At 39.1% G+C, this 19,329-nt stretch overlaps 2 protein-coding genes across 2 annotated transcripts; one reads left to right on the top strand and one right to left on the bottom strand.

Annotated features, from left to right (window-relative positions):
- Positions 1–479: 479 nt before the first annotated feature.
- pamr1a (peptidase domain containing associated with muscle regeneration 1a) lies at positions 480–14,670 on the bottom strand. The gene is made up of 12 exons (XM_079589204.1): positions 14,560–14,670; positions 6,845–7,013; positions 5,752–5,928; positions 5,529–5,654; positions 5,302–5,416; positions 4,696–4,913; positions 4,215–4,406; positions 3,715–3,906; positions 3,024–3,090; positions 2,695–2,924; positions 1,855–2,225; positions 480–1,431 (listed from the first exon to the last, which is right to left on the bottom strand). The coding sequence occupies exons 2-12, from the start codon at positions 6,975–6,977 to the stop codon at positions 853–855; spliced, it is 2,400 nt and encodes a 799-aa protein (XP_079445330.1). The 5' UTR covers positions 6,978–7,013; positions 14,560–14,670; the 3' UTR covers positions 480–852.
- fjx1 (four-jointed box kinase 1) lies at positions 14,495–17,856 on the top strand. Its single transcript, XM_079589211.1, has 2 exons — positions 14,495–16,499; positions 16,541–17,856. The coding sequence occupies exon 1, from the start codon at positions 14,813–14,815 to the stop codon at positions 16,001–16,003; it is 1,191 nt and encodes a 396-aa protein (XP_079445337.1). The 5' UTR covers positions 14,495–14,812; the 3' UTR covers positions 16,004–16,499; positions 16,541–17,856.
- The last annotated feature ends 1,473 nt before the right edge of the window (positions 17,857–19,329 follow it).

Here is a 19,329-nt window from a genome sequence, read left to right on the forward strand (position 1 = left end):
ATTAGTTGACAGGAGTGGCACCGGGTGTAGTCTTCCGCTGTAGCCCATCTGCTTCAAGGTTGGACGTGTTGTGTGTTCAGAGATGCTCTTCTGCATACCAGTTGTAACGAGTTTTTAACGAGTTACTATTTGAACGGTAGTGTGCATAGAGTATACTGTATATATAAAAAACTAAGATTTTGATTGATTTGAGTAACCCCTATGTTTTATCATAATAGCACCATATATCAGTGTGGTTTTAGTGTGGTTTAGTGGTCAACACTAGGAAGGTTGCTGGCTTGATTTCTGTAAGGAATGAGCCATGGGCTAAAACCAGTATGTCCTTAAGGAGGGAACTTAACATCAGGTTGCCCCAGGGGGTTGTCACTGTAATAAAAAATTTGGATAAAACTATCTGCAAAAATGACTAAAAACAGTAAATGCCACATCGTGTTGTCCCAATTTAAGTAGACAAGGGCTGCACAAAAGACAAGTGTAAATACATGTACCGTATATTTATTGTGTAAAAAGTATAAGCGAATTGGGTTGTGAAACAACTTGAAGATAGACCAAAGACAAGCTAAGGCCTGCAAACCCAGTGACTGAATTCACATGGAACGCTTCCTCTTCATTTTACCATGCAAATACATATCCTCACCCACACGCAAGGCCATAAACTAGTTGTGAAATCACAAGTGTCACACTTTCTCTCATCACTCAACAGGCTTACTAGCAATATAATTTCTGCCAGAACAATTCACTGTCATAGGAAAGAGAAAAGTCAAAGGGCAAATATATCATCTCCACTGTCTATGATCGAAAACGTGGAAAATGCTGTACAGACAATTGCCCTACAATATGTGACCTAGAGCTCTATGCAATGTTCTTTTCAATCCAGTTCTTAAAGTTAGCTACCCGTGTGTAGATGGTGTACAGATTTGGATCACAGCCCTGCAGATCATATCCAAAGCTCACTAACCCCAGCAGTTCCCAAGAACGATTAGAATCAGAGTGCTCTGCTCTACTGGGGTGAAAAGTCTCCAGCCCTAAAGTGAGTTGGGAGTCAGCAGAGGGTGAAAGGATGATCCCTCCAGTTTCAGAAGGGCAGATCATAGATGGGCTGAGTGGGTGTTGCCGTCCACATAGCATGTTGTCAGTCATACTTATCGGGACACCGTTTTTGTCATATTGTTTTTCGCACTTCACCACATCAGCTACGTCTATCAGTCCGGTCCGGACCGACTCTGAGTCTGTGTGTGTCCTGTGTTGGCCTGACATGGGCCAACCAGTGAGGATGGCCTGCTTTGCAGTGACCTCGCCACCCTGCAGACGCGGCAGGCAAACGGGGGACACGTACTCACTGATTCGAGCTTTGTCCACCAGCTTCAGAATGGCCACGTCGGAGTCTAAGACATGTGGATCGTAGTTTGGATGGATCAAGATCTGAGCAATCTGTGAGGAAACAGATATGATGAAAGACTTGCACTGAAAGAGGCTGGTCGGTTTGAGCAGTAAATAATCCTACAGGCTTCTTGGCAAAGCCTAATCATAGATTATCGATAAGAATGTGCCTTGAGTTTTAATGCGTATATTTAGTCTGCAGTATCCTCTGTATGGCTTTGGGCTTTCCAAGAACTTTCCAAGACACAAAATATGGAAATTCTGTTTGTATTTTCTCATTTTATTAATGTCAGGAGTTAATTCTGCAATTTTACATGCAATTTATTTAAATGTAACTCACAAATAAATAGATAAACTAAATAGGGCATGTTTGAATTGCATTGGTACTGTAATATAGAGTGCCTGAGGTTTCTAGAGGAACTTCTGCAAGACATACAAGCATGACTGTTTTTAGTGTAGTCTGACAGCTCTTACTTGTATGTGCTGTAGTCTCTTGTTCTCTCTGAGGTCGCTGAGGTAACGTTTCCCCATCACTACATTAAGATCATCTGCACTGAGAGCTTCAGTTCGTCCAGGCTCCGCCACACAATGAGCAGCCACCACGACCCAGTGCTGGTTCACCAGAGCCCCGCTGCAGACAAGCTGCCATCTCTGGTCCTTCTTAACCCATTCTTCCTCCTCCCCCTCCCCCTCTTCTTCTTCATCCACGGCAAACGTGTCCCCCCGTCTTTTGGTCCTTGCCATAAGAGGACTGGCATTGTACAGATGGGTATATATGGCAGCATGCCATGGCCAGTGGATCTCTGTTAAATTTTGGGGACTGGCAGGTGGCAATTTACCACATACTGGAAGAGAAGGAGTGCCAGAGTGAGTTCTGGCACTAATTTCGAATCATATCAAATTATTAAGTGAGTGCCAGCTTTGGTATTAAAAACAAAATAATAATAATAATAATAAAAATATTATTATTAAATATACAAGTTTATTATTGCAATCGTATATATATGAAGACTTCATATGCAAAAGCCTCTAAGTGCCATCAGAAATTTTCTTCTAAATATAAATATTTAATATATTTTTAAATTCGTATATTTAAATTCAGTAATTTCACTTTAATGACAATTAATAGGTAATTTCCATTGCCATTAAAGTGAAATAACTGACCATAACTATTTATTTTATTGTATTTAATAAGTGCTTTTGAGTGCTGTACTGTCAGTTTACATCTGTCAGGGTTATTAGTACATAGAAAATATTTGTAAATAGGATATCTGGTTCCAAAGCATGCTGTAAATGTGTTAGTGCTTCCCCCACCTGGTGAACAGGAGAAATGACGACCACTCCACTTGCCAGTCTTTAGGCATGTGCGGCGTGCACTACCAGAGGGCTTGTAAAGCGCTGAAACACACTCATATTCTATGCTGGTATACACATGATGGAAAGTTGATGGCAAATATCCGAAAACAGGAAAAACTTTCCCCAGCAAGTCTGCGTCAGTCCCTCCCTGACTGGATGCAGAGTACAGCTTGTGGACTGGACTTTTCCTACCATTAAAAAAGGGATAAAATGAGGATCCAGAAGTCTTTAAAACAACTTTACAAGTTTAATATCACACTGTCACAAAGGAATGAAAAAAAGTCTACCTGGAAGGAGGTTGGTATTTTAAAACCTTCTGTCGCACAAGTTTTGAAACTTTAGGTTCTCTACAGGCTGTAAAACAGTTTAGGTGTTCAAGTTCACCAAGTGAACAAAAGATATTGGTTAGACTTTATTGTAATGTGTCCCTGTTACAGTGTAATTGTAAACTGCCCCTATTGTGCTATTTTAAAGACCCCCTGAAATCAAAATTAAGTTTTTAGCTTTTAGTATAAATATGTTGGCCTTAAGGTTATGAATTAGCTGGTGTGTTCCAAAATAATATAAGCATATACGATATAAGCATTCAAATCTTACAGTCTATCACTTCCGCTATAATGGATCGTGATTTTTATGACATCATCACGGACTTATGCTTCTCATCATATCTTCTGTCCAATCAAATGCTCTCTTGAATCTAAAGCGTCCCGCCCCTATGCTATAAATACCACCCGGCCACTGTATTAAAAGGGAATATTCTGTAATATTCAGCACTTTAAGTACTGAGTACGGTAATATTAATGAACTACATCTACTTACTATAAGGTTATGGTAGGATTAGCATTTGGTTTAGGGTTAGTTGCATGTGATTATGCCTAATTTATAGTTATTACATGTAACATGTTTGGCCAGGACACATTAAAAATAAAGTGTAAGATATTTTATAATTGATTTGAAACTTTGAAGAAGAGACGGTACCTCTGACACAAAGGGGCTGACTGCCGCTCCAGGTCCCGTTCTTCTGGCATGTTCTTTTCGAGTCCCCACTGAGAATGTACGTATTATTGCAGAAATATTCCACATATTTTATTCTGCCATCAGAGCCTGAAACCTCTGCTGAGTATCCATTGTGGACTTGTGGTGGAGTGGGGCATTCTTTTATGATCACTTCTGTAAATAAAAAATGGCAGCAGAACTCTGAAGTCACTGAAATTTGCTATGATCCGGCAGCCTTTTTTCAACTAACTAAAACATATTTTTAGAGCATTGTACGCATTTAAAATACTTCTATTTTTCATACATTTTACAATGCTGAAAGATCTCAATAAGACATTCTGACGTTCTATGATCTCTCAAGTTCAGAGAAGCACGACTCCCAGGCATACAGGCACACCTGACTCTGATGGTAAGCAGCTTTGTCAGTCTCAAAGGGTGTAATACCAAAAGCAGTTGTCATAACTACATAAGAGTCAGCGTACCCTTTATGCACACAGGAGCACTTCCACTCCAAGTGCCATTGGGAAGACATGCCCGCTGAGATGCTCCCTTGAGCTTGTACGGTTTATAGCAAAGGTACTGAACCGAGCTGAGGATGTCACCTTCCTTGAACTGCAGGAAGAGATCTCCGTGTGCAGGCTTCTGGGGGGTTGCACAGAGAGGTGGTGTATGCCCTTGTGAAAAGCAATAAAACGTTATGATGCAATATAAGCATTAAAAATTAAACAGATTTTTTGCTGAGATGACTTTTAAAGTAATCTCTCTTCCACGAAGCCCACTCAGCAAAAACAATAAAAAGCTTCAACGAGGTCTTTAAAATTAGAGAAAACATATGCCTGCATTTAGGAAATCATGACCTGATAACCAAATTATTATAAATTAATGAACTGCAAATTAAATATTCTCAAAATAAAAACAAACAAATAAATAAAGTGTACAGCTAGCCAACAATCTATTTTGTACCTGATACTTCTTGGAATGTGGCAAAAAATCCATCATAGTTATTGTAGCCATCTGACACAAAAAGAATATGCAGAGAGTTTCCAGAGCTTCTGATTGGTGAAGGGCTATCATCCCCACAGTATCTGCCAATCACAGGTGACTTCAGACTGTCCCCATCCCGCACCTCTACATAGTCATATCGACAACTATGGTCAGATTCCAGGCTAATCATTGAGAACCTGCATTGAAAAAAACATACTGTATATATTTGCAATATAATAGTTTCTTCAAACTAATTCAATTGGGAAATGTTTAAACTGCAATTTATGGTAACACTTTATTTTGATGGTCAATGTTAATAGTCACTATAGGTAACTTTGCAACTACATGTCAACTTTGTGATGCTCCCCAACAGACATTCTACTGACTAAGTAACTTTGCAACTACATGTCAACTTATTATAACCCAACCCAGTCTATTAATACTCTACTAACTCTCCAATGAGAGTTAGTAGACATGTAGGTGTGCAACGTTACTTATGGTCAACAAAATGTGTTAAAGGGACCATCAAAATAAAGTGAAACCCAATGTATTATTCATCAGCTTTGTAACATTTGTAGTAGTTACCTGAGTTCCACCGTTGCTCCTCTGCCAACTTGTAGTGTCCATTCACATTTGGCATTGATTGGATAACTCTCTAAAGTCACATGACCCTGGGGTCTCTGTATAACTTCTCCACATGCTAAAGTTGGCGAATAGAGTGTGTGTCTAAATTTATTGACATATTTGTGACGCAATAAAAAGCAATCGAGTTAAACTTAATGATAGATTCTGGAAAGAGCCGAAAGACTCACTGAGGCAGTCTCCACCAGACCATCCTTGACGACATGCGGTGCAGTACCTGCCGGTGATGTAGAAATTATCCTTGGCCTGCCAGGTCCCATTGTTGCAAGTCTTGCAGTTGTCAAAAATGTTGCAACCTTAGTGGATAGATAGATGATAGAAAGATAGATAGATAGGTAGGTAGGTAGGTAGGTAGATAGGTAGATGTAAATTTGGAGTTGTGTTCCGTCTTACCCTGGTGTAGGATGCAGGGGTCACACTCATCCAGAACATTTCGACAGCAGGGTACAGCGTAGCCCACTTTTGTTCCCTGAGATGGGCACTTACATGCAATCTGCTCGTACTCACAGCAGGTACGACACATGGCGTTCCACTGTGGGCCGGGACACTTATCCTCCTGCGACCTAAAAACTAAATCAAGCAGACTAGAAGTCAGAAACAGAATGTCTTGCCTTTCAAGAATTCAAGTTGCTGACTTTACGTGGCATGTTAGGGGGAAAATAAGTCACCAATTCAGTCAAGGAAAAGTCGTTATTCTTAACAATCAGTTAGCAAAAGCAGATGTGAAGGTTTGTGAGGGAGTATTGTGCCAGACAAAAATGTACAAGTTTATGATGCTGTGTAGACAACCAAACTGTCTTTAAGTTCTCAACGGTGTCAAGTCATGCTTCTGTCACAGATCTGACTACCAGTCTTGTAATTATAGTCTGTGATATTTCAACACCCATCAAGGGTTTAGCTGTGACCATAATTAAGATGAGCAACTGTGATAATTGTGCAACAGTGCCAAAATTATAACCTACTCTAGCAAGATTCCTGTCTGTGTCTTGCTGACTTTGAGTTTACAGACAGGTTCCTATAGTCATTTCCTGGTGCATTTATCTCATGTCTGTTTTTCTCATTTGTGAGAAAATATCCAAAGAGATTTATGCACAAGTTAAGCACATGTATTCAGGTCTACTAAACACTAAATATAACTGAGCATTAATTAAACCTCTATATGTTTTAAAAAATGTGGATACAGAATATATAAAATTTGCACGCAACACAAGGACAACTTGTCATGAATATTTAAACAGATTCATATATGAAAAAACCGTCAACTGGGACTTAAGGAACGCTTCTCTGATCCTTAAAGCACTCTTTAACTGAAAGTAACCTGCAGACTAACATTAAGTGCTGTTATAAGGACTAAACATGCTGTCATATACACATACTTTCCAGTGGCTGTGGTATTTAAATTGCACAGCGCATTGCAATAACAGTGTTTGTGTCAGACAAACACATTCATTAAAAGTAAATGTTACACTCCTTGCAAAACTCTTACCATTTGGCCAAGATGCCCCAGTGCTTAAAAGCTGAAGAAGATAAAGAAGGATAGGGAGCGAAGAGAGGTATCCACACTTAGGGGACATCCATATCCCTGCGCTCACAGCCAGCTGGCCTGCGGGAAAGAGCATTCTTCTGCCAAGACTTCTGTTGTGTCAAATGAGCTCCTGCAACATGAGGCCAGTGATTAGAACCCCCTCAGTCTCTCTGTCTTTCCTCTCCCTCTCTCTCTCTCTCTCTCTTTCTCTTCTCTCTCACACAGTTTCTATAGCTTCTTTCTGTTATACTATTCTCTCGGTCTCTCCTTCAATTTACAGTCTGTTACAGTTTGACTGCTCAACTGTTGCTGTGAGGAGTTTGATACAGTGCAAGGGGAAACCTTTAACCCATTCTCCTACCAATGTCATGTTTGTCTATTTGTTAGACACAGTTACTAAGCTACTTCTAAATATTCCTCTCAATACTGATCTGGAAACAAACCAAATTGTTGTAGCGGCTTGGAAAAAAACGTTGGAATTTCAACTGTAAATGTAGTAAATGTAGTCTTCAATTATAATAATTTAATAATTTATGTACTGACTAAACCCTGTTGAAAAAAAGTGCAATGTACATCTATATATGTGCAAGACACACGTGATTATAAAGGCGTCATGTCACTGGTCAAGCAAATGACTGACTCTGAGAACCATTCTTTCATTTGTTCCTCCATTCACCACTTCTCTCTCTCTCTCTCTCTCTCTCTCTCTCTCTCTCTCTCTCTCTCTCTCTCTCTCTCTCTCTCTCTCTCTCTCTCTCTCTCTCTCTCTCTCTCTCGTATTTATTTTCTTAGACTTAGTTTCAGCCTTCTGCTGCAGATTTTACTTTTGATATGAGAAAAAGTTTAGTGTTTTTTTTTTAGGTTGATCCCAAATATACAGATTGTGAGTGATTGTGTTTGGTTGAACGGTTGAGCAGGACAAACTAAAGAGGAAAATATTTCCACAGTTTGTTTTGAGCTCCCATGGAAACCGAGTTTCCATGTTCTTAACTGTTCCCAAATACACTCATTCTGTCTGAATGAAGAAAACCCCCTGCTCTAATGAATGTGATGATTAACATGTGTCACAAGACATACAACTCAAACACATTATAAAACTAAAAAAAAGTTTTTTGAATCATCCTACTTGTAAACAACAGTTGATCTCACCTATTTATCAGATCTCAGATCTCACTATCCATGTTTTTTTGGGGGGGGGGTTTAATCACTGCCTGTTTCCACTCTCACTATACCATACATTCTTACGAATAAAACCCTCCTAAAGCATTAGGCATGTTTTATGATTGTGTGCATATTGAAAATAAATTCTAAGATGTTATCCTCTGAATGTTTATCAGTTGTATGACTGTCATATAGCGTCAGATCTGGTAATAATGAAACTGTTCAACAGCACACAAGTACCATATGCATACATTTCTACTAAACTCACTAAACGTATCTATATAATCTTGTTTTGTTATGTTTTTGAGGGTTTGTCATAGAAGTTTTACATGCAACCCTAACATTTAATTTGTTTCAGCCCTGGCAACTATATACACGCAAAATTCCACAGAAAGGACAGAGTGCAAAACATATTTTCAAATAAATATTTCCTTCCGAACTAAAATATTTTATGAATCTTGTTGGTATAGTTTTAAAGTGATATTTGAACGATTGTTTCGATTATCACAAACGTCTTATTTCTGTTCAGGGGCAATCCATCAATATTTAAGCAATATTGGATTATATCATTGTGCAACTGTATAATTTATGATATGTAGACTGTAATCACTTATTGAAAACCAAAACTTGCCTCTGGATGTTTTGAGTTAGAGTCAACTACCAAATAAGAAACATTCAAGAACTGTTTCTGATGATGGTGTGTTCTACTTAGCATCCCATGCTCCAGGGCAGTCTGAAGGGGAAAAGGGCCTCTTTCTAAAATATTCATGGACATTCTGGACAAAGTTCTCTAAGACGTGCATTTCCAATGAGAAGGAACATGGAGGGAACAGACACTTTGGTGCTTTGCCACTTTGGCACACACTCTGTCCAGCTCTGCAAAATTTAGTCACTATATTTTAGCACTGCTCTTTTTTTTAATACCACCTGCATAACTGTTCTTAGTTGCATCCACAAAGTAAAATATTAATAGACCATAAAACCCATTTGAATAGAGTAGAATGGAATATGGAGTGAACTGTCTACATAATGTAGTAGTTTTAATGTATGACAAATTGTTTCTGATGTCCCTCATTTGTAAGCAACTTTGGATAAAAGCACCTGCTAAATAAATAAATGCACATGTTAAATAAATAAATGTTCAAGTATAGTTTTTCAGATTAATTGCCAAAATCACCCAAAGGTTCTCCCTCTTATTATTTGCTTTGTTAAATCACAAATATAATACCTGTCTAAGTGAAATTGGTCCTGCTGTTTATGTTTGAGAAATGTCATGTGATCAAGCAGCTTGGAGCATACGAACAGTCTAACAAAAAAAATATTATGGTTTATTTTCTTTTTTTGTATTCTTGTCCTCAGTTCTTGACAGTCGGGGATTTCTTCTGCCCAGTGTTTCCTTAGTCTAGCTTCAAAACTGGACATTTAAGAGAGGCTTCACTGATCTCAATGAAATCCTGCAGTGCCTCAAAACCAACAATCCTCATTCTGCTGGACCTGTCTGATGCCTTTTAAGCTGATGATACACAACTACGGTTCTCAAAGACCAGCTCACTGTCTCTGAACCAATTGGCAAGGATAAAAAACAACACCTGTAAAAGACAGACCCCCTTGTCAATGCTACCAGCCATAATACAATACAACATCTCCATAAACGTAGGCAGAGCCCGTCTACGGAGAGCCTGGCCACTCCCTATTAAGTCCTATTGTACCGGATTTTGGTTGTAGTTCCACCAGAGTTCCACTGGGGGCGATCGCCCATGAGTGCAAAATGAATGGGAGTCTATGGAGCTAGACGGCTAAATTTGTCTCTTTCACCCGATTGCCGCTGAGGTTTTGCAAGTTCAACATGGGTTATAGGTCGAAAGTTGAATGAACAAGTACTTATGTCCTTTTGATTTCTTACAGGTTGAGTTGTTGTTGCCTATAACACGCTAGCATTCTGCTAATGAATGCTGATTGGTCAGTGAAGGACCGTTTACGACCAGAGATACCGCTTGATGGCATTGTGGCATCCGAAGCGGGACCAGAATGTCTTCTAGCAAAAACTCTTCTAGAACGTGTATTTACCTGTGTCAGCTGTGTTGTCGTAGCCTGGTCCTACCAGACTCTCGTACATTTAATTTGTACAGAGATTCTGGCCACCCTCCATTGACAAGCGTTAACTTCCTTGTAGGCGGGTACTCTGTTGAAGTTTAAAACTATTGGATCTGCCCAGTCACTCTAGATCTGCCATAACCAATCGCTGACATTTGGTCGTGAGTCTCGTGACTCAAACTAGCGCACGACCTCAACGTCATTGTTCTCAGCCAATCCCTCTGTTCGCTGGTTGGACCGGTAAATTTTTTTTGCCGCGAAAGCACCAAAGTGACTGAAGGATTGCCATAAAGCAGCGTCTGGTCGTACGATGTGTATGACGTCATTGACATTTTAAAAGACTTTTTAAAGCAAATAATTGACTCTAAAAAATCTAACACCCAGCAATGTGTAATTTCTTTGCATCTCCTTTCGAATACAATTTTCAAATTACTAGACAAAAAATGATATACTGAGAAAAGTGGATTTCGAGGGGTATAGCTCCATAGACCTCCATTCATTCTGCACTCGTCCTGTGAGCGCCCTCATATGGAACCAGAGTGGAACTGCAACCAGTTCAGAAGCCGGAAGTTTACTGAGAGTGGCAGTTCTCCCCTTATTAGACTTTCTCTGACGTAGGCTTGATTGGTTTTCATTGAAAGTGCAAATGTGTTATCATAACAAATACACCAAAGCAATAGGGTTTTACAGAATAATTGCAGTTTGTGTATTTGCTGACGCTGAACAAATATGTTCTTAACATTACATGTATTTCAATCGTTTATTTATTGCATAACTTCACACAAGTAACAGTTCTGTGTTTTTGATTTGGTCTGGCTATGTTCCACTATACCAAAATATCCCCTTCTAGACCTACACACTATCACAACATAGTCTTCCCCAGCAGGTGCAAAGCTCCAACATCAGTGTGCGCGCTTTCATCTGAAGAGTGACAGAATGGTGGCAGGAGGAGGATTTAGGCACAACACCTGCAGCTTGTCATGCTCCATGCCAGACATTTTGAGAACATGAGCTGACCAGCTGTATGTCTGGCAATGCATTCAAGTAACATAATGTCAAAGTCAAAACATAATGTTTTGCTATTACCACAGCAAACCGTTTTAAAGACACCAGGATTGGCCTTTAAATGCCAGAAATATCTTTGTTCAATAATTTTTGTAATTTAAATATTGTCCAAACTGAAATGTCATGGCTTTTTTCATGACAACGGAGGTCTAGGGCTATGAAACTACCATATAAGTTTTAAAACAGTCGATGTGACAGACAAATGTGATTTTGCTTGAAGACTTTAACATTCACATTGATAATATTGGTAGTGTATTTACAAGGGATTTTTTATCATGTCTTGATGGCTTTAGCTTACAACAATTTATTAACTCACCTGCCCATGTAAAAGGTCATACCCTAGATCTTGTGTGTTGTTCAGGCGTAACTCCTCATAATTGTACTACTTCGATCTGTCCTTATCAGATCATATGCTGGTGTCGTTTAATGTTCAGTTACCTGTTTTTAAGCATAATCTATGTCGTTTTATCTCATTCCGGAACATAAAGAACATTGATGTTGCGGTTTTTGCTGAAGGATTTCCCAACCTTTGTAGCAATGGCCACTATTCCACCCCAGATAACCTGGTTCTGCATTACAACACCGGACTACAAACGATTTTAGACGCCTGCGCTCCATTAAAAACCAGGTCGGTCTCATTTGTCAACTCTGCTCCCTGGTTTAATCCAGAACTACGCAGGTTAAAATCTAAAGGCCGACGCCTGGAGCGATTATATGTCAAGACTGAACTTGTGGTACATAAAGAACTGTATTCTGAGCATATGAAAAATTATAAAGTTGCCCTTACTACAGCAAAAACTGATTACTCTGCCGGTGTGATCAGTTCTGGTGAAGGGAACCCTTTTTTTTTCTGTAGTAAATAATAGTCTAAAACCACCTGATCCTATTCCTTCACATCTTTACTCTGCTGATCTTTGTGACACTTTTATGTTGTTTTTTATAAGGAAAGTTGAAAACATTCATCAACAAATGTCTGTGAAAAAATTAGATAGTTGTCAATTTAACCATTCTTCCGATCAAGCTCTTAACTCCATGCTTTCATCTTTAGAACTTCCTAGCATCACTTGATTTAAGTGCAACATTTGATACTGTTTCACACAGCATTATGTTGCACAGATTGGAATTGCTGGTACCTCTTTGACCTGGTTTCAATCATACTTGACAGGTCATACTCAATTCGTACAGTTGAAGCAGTTTTGCTCAAAACCCTCATATGTCAATACAGGTGTCCCGCAGGGCTCAGTATTAGGTCCTCTTTCATTTATCATTTATCTTCTACCCCTTGATAATATTTTTAGGAAATTTGGTAAAATATCGTATTAATTTAAAAAAAATTCTTCTTACTTACAAAGCACTCAATAACCTTGCCTCTTCATACTTATTAGACCTTCTTCATATCTATACTCCTTCACGAACTTTAAGATCATCTTTTTCACTCACACTTGTTCTCCCTAGAACTCACACTACTTCTTTGGGGTCTTGAGCTTTTAGTCATGCAGCTCCTTATTTATGGAATTTGCTGCCACAGGATGTGCGAAACAGTGGTAGTCTCCATGTTTTTAAATCTCGCCTTAAGACTCATCTTTTCCGGCAGGCTTTTATGTGATTTTTAAAATATATATATTTTAATTATGGTCTCCAAGGTTTTAACAATGAGTATTTGATTACTATTGACTGTTTTATTGTGTTTGTAAGGTGTCCTTGAGTGTCATGTAAGGCACCTATAAATAAAATGTATTATTATTATTATTATTAAATGCCCACAGCCTGCATAAAGTAGCTGTGCCTTTTCAAGAGCTGTTGTGACTTCTGTATAAATGTGATGTCAGAACTACTCAGTCACCGCCTTCCCCACAAAGGGTGGGTCATTCAGAAAACAACAGGCCAATCAGAAGACGCTCATGAATATTAAGTAGACAGGCCAAAATCGACCTGTTCTTGGCAGAGCTCCCTTGAAAGGAGCTGTGGAATATATTTTGAGATGTGTTTTGGTACTTATACCGCAAATATATATTCTTAAGGACATCAAAAACTTCAGAAAGGTGTACAATATGGGACCTTTAAAGGAGTATTCAGTTCAGATGGCTCTTACTTGTGCCACTACTACCAGTGTTCTTGAATTTTATACTGACACCTACTGGAATGGATGCAAGAAGTTTGTTTACTTACGGCTGCCTTGTTTTATCTTTTGTTACTTTTCAAGATACAACATCTATTTAATTATCATTCTTGGAGTCAATCTCAGCCATTTTGTACATGTTGTTGTTAGTGTGTGCTGGTACATGACTGCCTGTCGCAATCCACATGGTCTGTGTGATTTCTCTCATTGCAGTGGCTGAGTTGGATGCATTTTGCAGTGTGGTAACTGTGACCATCATGTGTTTATGCTTGGCGCTTGATGTTCCGACATTTATTCCCAATCTGTGGTGTGAGAGCTGCAGATTGTCTCATGACTCTAGCAGGGAATGCTTGTTTGGACATTTTATGTTTCCTTTCAAACTCACTGTGTTTGGACTGACTGGTGGTTAGCACACATACTGATCCATATACCATCACTCTGGACTATCCTGTTGACTCAGATTCAGTAGTAATGTTATGACTGTTGTATGTACACGTATGTGCACATATGGTTTTTGTTACACTGTAAAAAACAGAAAAGGTAATGGTAATTTTCTACCAGGACATTATGGGCATTTTCTTTAACTCTAATACACAAGCCAAGACACCTTTATTTAGGCCTATACAGTGCTTTTTACAATACAGATTGTATCAAAGCAGCTTCACAGTGATAACATGAAAATAATACAACAAAGTTTGTTTCTAGAAGAAAATTGCGTCATCGTCCACCTTAAGTAAGGCAGATCAATAATATTGTTGAATATTAAATGTCTCCAACCAAGCAAGCCAAAGCCAAGGCAACACACCGCAATATATATTTAAATATATGGAGTAAAACACCTGTAAAAAATCTATATGGAAAACTCCTTCATATTAACACGTGTTGTGCACATGGTGCCCTATTTTACTGACTTTTATATAGTGTTGGTTTGTTTAGATGCATTTAGATGCAAATAAAATAAGCCTATTTTGATGGGTTATGACGTGAATCTTTATCATGTGAGTGTACATCTGCATAATTGAAATACTATTTCTGAAAAGTGCTGTTCATTTCTTTATATGTGTAAACATTTTAATTAACAAAAATCTGAGTGCACCTTTAAGTAACAACCCGCCAACTAATCACGCCATGTAACGGATATGTCGAGAGACAGTCTAGCGTTTACTCCCTGTGTAAACAAATACTGCAGCTAACGTTGAAAGACATGTCTGTAGATGTATCAAATCCGAATAGTTACCTGTGCATTCACCAGAAAAGTTTCAACATTCTCGTCTAACATTCCATATTCGTCTTCTCATATGGAAACGACATTTGTCAAGTCTCATGATCTGGTCACATGGTTCGCGTCCATGGGATTGTAGCTGCTGAACACAATAGTTTGGGAGGCGAGACAGGGAACAACGCACGGGAGAGGGGAATTCATAATGATTATATTCCAACCTTAGGAGACTCATGTAAGAAGATGTCAAGGTAAAGCGAAATGGACTAAAATGCGTTTTGAAATCATGAAAGCCGGCAGGGTCAGATTATGCGCGTCACTTTGTATGTGGTTTGGAATAGTTACCTGGATAGGAAATGTTAAGTTGCATTTTTGGTCCGTTTTTGTCCAACAAGCCACTGAGCGAGGCTCTGGCGTTGTGTTCTCTTTTGCAAACGAGCAGGTAAATGTTTCTAAAAGACACGCGCCATGGAACGCAGGGTTGCGAGACGGTAAAAGTTTTCGAATGCGCTCCCCGTTGGATAACGTGATCGAGCACCGGGTATTCTGGAGCGCGTGGCTGGAAGGTCTCTCCACTCGTGTTTTTGACGTGGAGCACGAGAGGAAGTGGAGAGGTCAGGTTCGGAACGCTCGGGTGGTTCTTCTGGAAGCGGGCTGCGGCAGACCCACAAACCGTCTCGCGACCTTCGCCGACGGCACGAGAGCATGCGTGCGATACGGCATCGACGCGGATCAAGTGCTGGGTGAAACGCTCTCTTATTATCTGGCTGAACTGCTTGGGATTTCCAACCTTCCGCCCTTGGCGCTTTCCAAACTGAACCTGTCCAGTCAGCAGTGGGCAAGTGTGCGGGAAAATATCGAGGCGTTAGAATGGTCGCCAAATGCCATTGTGTCTCTCACTGAGTTCATCCCAAATGTCACTGGAGTGTTTATTCCGTTGCATTTACGAAAACATCAAGGGGGAGGTCTGCAACTCTCCGCCGAGACTATATCGAACATGACTGTAACATATCTGGTTGAATTAATGCAGTGGAGTGATCTAATCTTATTTGATTATTTAACAGCCAACTTTGATCGAATTGTCAGTCACATTTTCAGTCTCCAATGGGACGCGCGCGTAATGGAGAGGACCACTAATAACCTTCTAAAAACAATCAATGGACATTTGCTTTTTATTGATAACGAGGCTGGGCTTATTCATGGATACAGAGTGCTTGACCTATGGGAACGATATCACACACTACTGCTAAGTTCGTCGTGTATATTTCGGAGAAGTACAGTCCGGCGTATATCTGAGATGAAGCGCTCCGGAAACAGCGCAAAGCTGCTGTGTGAACTGTTCCGCGCGAGGGAACCGTTGGCGCGCGTGCTGGGCTCTCTGTCTGAAGAGCACGCGCTTACATTGCAGAACAGGATTGATGTCGTTTACAAACATATTAAGCAGTGCACAGAAATCATGTAGACATTTAATTGGGAGCTCATCTCAAGTTTTTCTATGTGTAGGTGCTACACATTTATCTATGGATATTCGTTGCTGTCTGTCTGTCCTGTTAACTTCATTATACGTGTCATTCCAATGTTCTCTTTTGTAGTTTTAATGAAAAACGTAACAGAAGGCTGTTGTTGTTTGGGCTGATACATTCTCCATCTCCTGCTGAAAAACAAACAAACATCTTAAACCAGCTTTTGGTTTCCCAGGCTGCTCTTTTGGTTAAGTTTTAACTTTCCCTAAATTGTGTAAATAAATGAGTTGGAACACAAAGAAAGTGCACAAAATTTAAAATGTTTAATAAATGTAATTTCTTTCAGTGAACAAATTGAGTTCCCTTTTCGAGGGAAATCAATGCCGCGTCCCCAACGTCTCGTTCCCTTCTCATGGAACCATGGAAGACGTTTTTCATAAATGCCAGTCTTTTCGCTTGGTCCCATTGTGTGCAGAATTTGTAGGTCCATTAGCAGTAAATTTCAGTGTTACATCCCCATCTGGTCAGCCAGACAGAATGATTTATGAATGTCCTCTGCTGCTTATGAATGCTGGGACAGTAATGTTATTCTACTATATTGCAGGATTGATGTGCTTTATGAACCCCTCCCTGCAAAACAATAACGTGCATTATTTTAGAATTAGTTTAGAATTATACTTTATTTAGTTTATTTGCCCACATTTTTATTGGCAGGATAGCAAAAAAAAAACATACAAATATTTCTTCCCTGCATCTAATATTTTTATTAATATATTTTTAAACATGTCAACTGTGTTCAGTTTCATCCCATAAATCAGATGTGACAGAGGCAGGGTGAACTGTCACTAAATATTAAAGCAAAATCTTAGAGCACACTTTTGTGAGAGCATGACTTAGGATTCTCGTCAAAAGGTGCAACAATTCTAATTTAAATGAGAAGAAATAGCATTTTGTGGGAATTGAGAGAGGGGTTTGAATGAAACAAACATGGCTCCATTCCTGCATGTCCCCATAGACTCCCAGTCCTTTCATGGCCTGTGTTGAGGGGGATTCGGTTTCAAAGGCATTTGCAGCTTTCATCAACATCACTCATAGCCTCTATAGGCTATTTTATCTTGACTGCTTTGGGATCAGGGACACTAACAACAAAGTGAGCCTTTTAAATACTTTTTCGTGCTACATATCTTTTAAATATTTCATGTTGGTATGACTTGGAGTCATATACTGTAGCTTATATACAGAAGGAGGAACACAGAAGTGGTTAAGTGGAGGTCAGAGGTTAACGGGGAATGTTTACTAGATCAGCAACCTGCCCAATCTGTCAGTGTCCATGTCAAACACACACCGCCACCTCAGCTAAATGTGCATATTCTTTCAGTTTACAGATCATAAACTATATCAGTAAGTCTACTATACTGAAGGGCCGTTTACACGGCACCAATTTAATTTACACAACAACAGTGTTGTAGGGACCTGAAAAGGCAAACTTTTCAAAAACGGGTTTCAAAGTGCAAGTTTTTGAAAACGATTTTGTTAACGTCTCTGTGTAAACTACATGCGTGACATCATGCATTTTACATGTTTAATAGTCAAAAAGCGGGCAGTGTTTCTTTACAGTGACATCGCCAACTACTGACCTGGCATGTATAATACAGCATTTTTAGTAATTTTTCAGATCCGTGTGAACGGAGATACTTTTTACAACGCTGTTGCCTGTATGCGAAAAAAACATTTTTAGGTGTAAACATACCCTTAAACTCTTTATGTGGGATTCTGGTGTTGTGTTGTACGTTGTACTTTTTTGAAGACATTATTAAAAAGAATATAATTTTATAAATGTACATTATCTTTCAAAAGTTTGTGGATTTCTTTTTAAATAAAAAAAAATTCCAGCACGGGATGCATTAAATTGACCAAAAATGATGGTAAAAAAGATTTTTACTGTTACCAAATATTTCAATTTAGAATGAATGCGGTTCTAGAATGAATAGAATGAATTAAACTTTCTTTTAATCAAAGAACCCTACAACTTTTTCCAAGGTTTCCACAAAGATATTTAACAGAACAACTGTATTCAAAATGTGTCTTGAGCAGCACATCAACAGGTATAATGATTTCTGAAGGATCATGTGACACTGCAGACTGGAGTAATTATGCGAAAGGAAGCCTTCACAGGTATTAAGAACACTTTGAATATATTCATCGAATACTTATTTTAAATTTTAATATGTTTTACAATATCACTCTTTTTACTGTATTTTTTGATCAAATGCCATCTTGGTGTCACATAAAATACCTCTTTCAAAACTATTAAAAATCTTACCGACTTTGAATTTTTGAGTGTAATCCCATCTCTAAACTTGAAGCTGAAATAGTAGTGCCAATAGTATGTTCTTTTTGTATTTGAAGCAAGGCCATAAGCATTACATAATGGCCTGAGAGACCAGGCCTTATTCTCTTTTTCAAAGGTCTGTGGTTTTGTGTACTGCTGTAGCTTTTATTTTACAGTGATATAGAGCTCTTGCTTGCAGACGGTATTTTACATTTTCATAACTTCAACAAAAATGAGAGCAATTCCCTGTTTTGAGGGTGTCAAGTATGATTAAAATATTAACCCATTTCCCCCTCTATGAAACACAAATAATTTACTCAGCCTCCAGTCGAAAAGCTTTCCCCTCTCTGTGCGCCACCAGCACTGATGGAACCAAATACACCTCATCTATAATAATGACAAGTACATGGAGCCGAGTGGAAGTGTGAGAGGTTTGAGTTGGATCACCATCGATCAGAACAGACGTGGGAGTTGCAGAACTGCAAGGTGGGCGTAAATGTGGACTTATGGAGAGTTTATTGACTCTGTTTTTCAGACTTTTGATAACCCTGGCACACAAAAGTATCATGCTTCAGTGAAACCCTGTACATTTTATTTATTTATTTTTAGTTGGACAGGAAAAAGTATATTTTTGTGTTTCTCATCTGTTAGGATTTCGAGATAATTATTTGCTCATGAATGCACTGTTTGTTGTAGTAAATTTGCAGTTGGAGACACACAAACACATGTACACACATGCAATTCATGAGTTACTATGGAAGAACAGAGGCAAGGCCAAAGCACTCCGTAGCAGACTGGCAGTAATTGGCATTTCTCCCTCTCTCTCTCTCTCTCTCTCTCTCTCTCTCTCTCTCTCTCTCTCTCTCTCTCTCTCTCTCTCTCTCTCTCTCTCTCTCTCTCTCTCTCTCTCTCTCTCTCTCTCTCTCTCTCTCTCTCTCTCTCTCTCTCTCTCTCGCTCTCTCGCTCTCTCCTCCCCAGGCGCTATTCTGCTAC

This window comes from Phoxinus phoxinus (assembly GCF_949152265.1).
Source record: "Phoxinus phoxinus genome assembly, chromosome: 2".
NCBI lineage: Eukaryota > Metazoa > Chordata > Actinopteri > Cypriniformes > Leuciscidae > Phoxinus > Phoxinus phoxinus.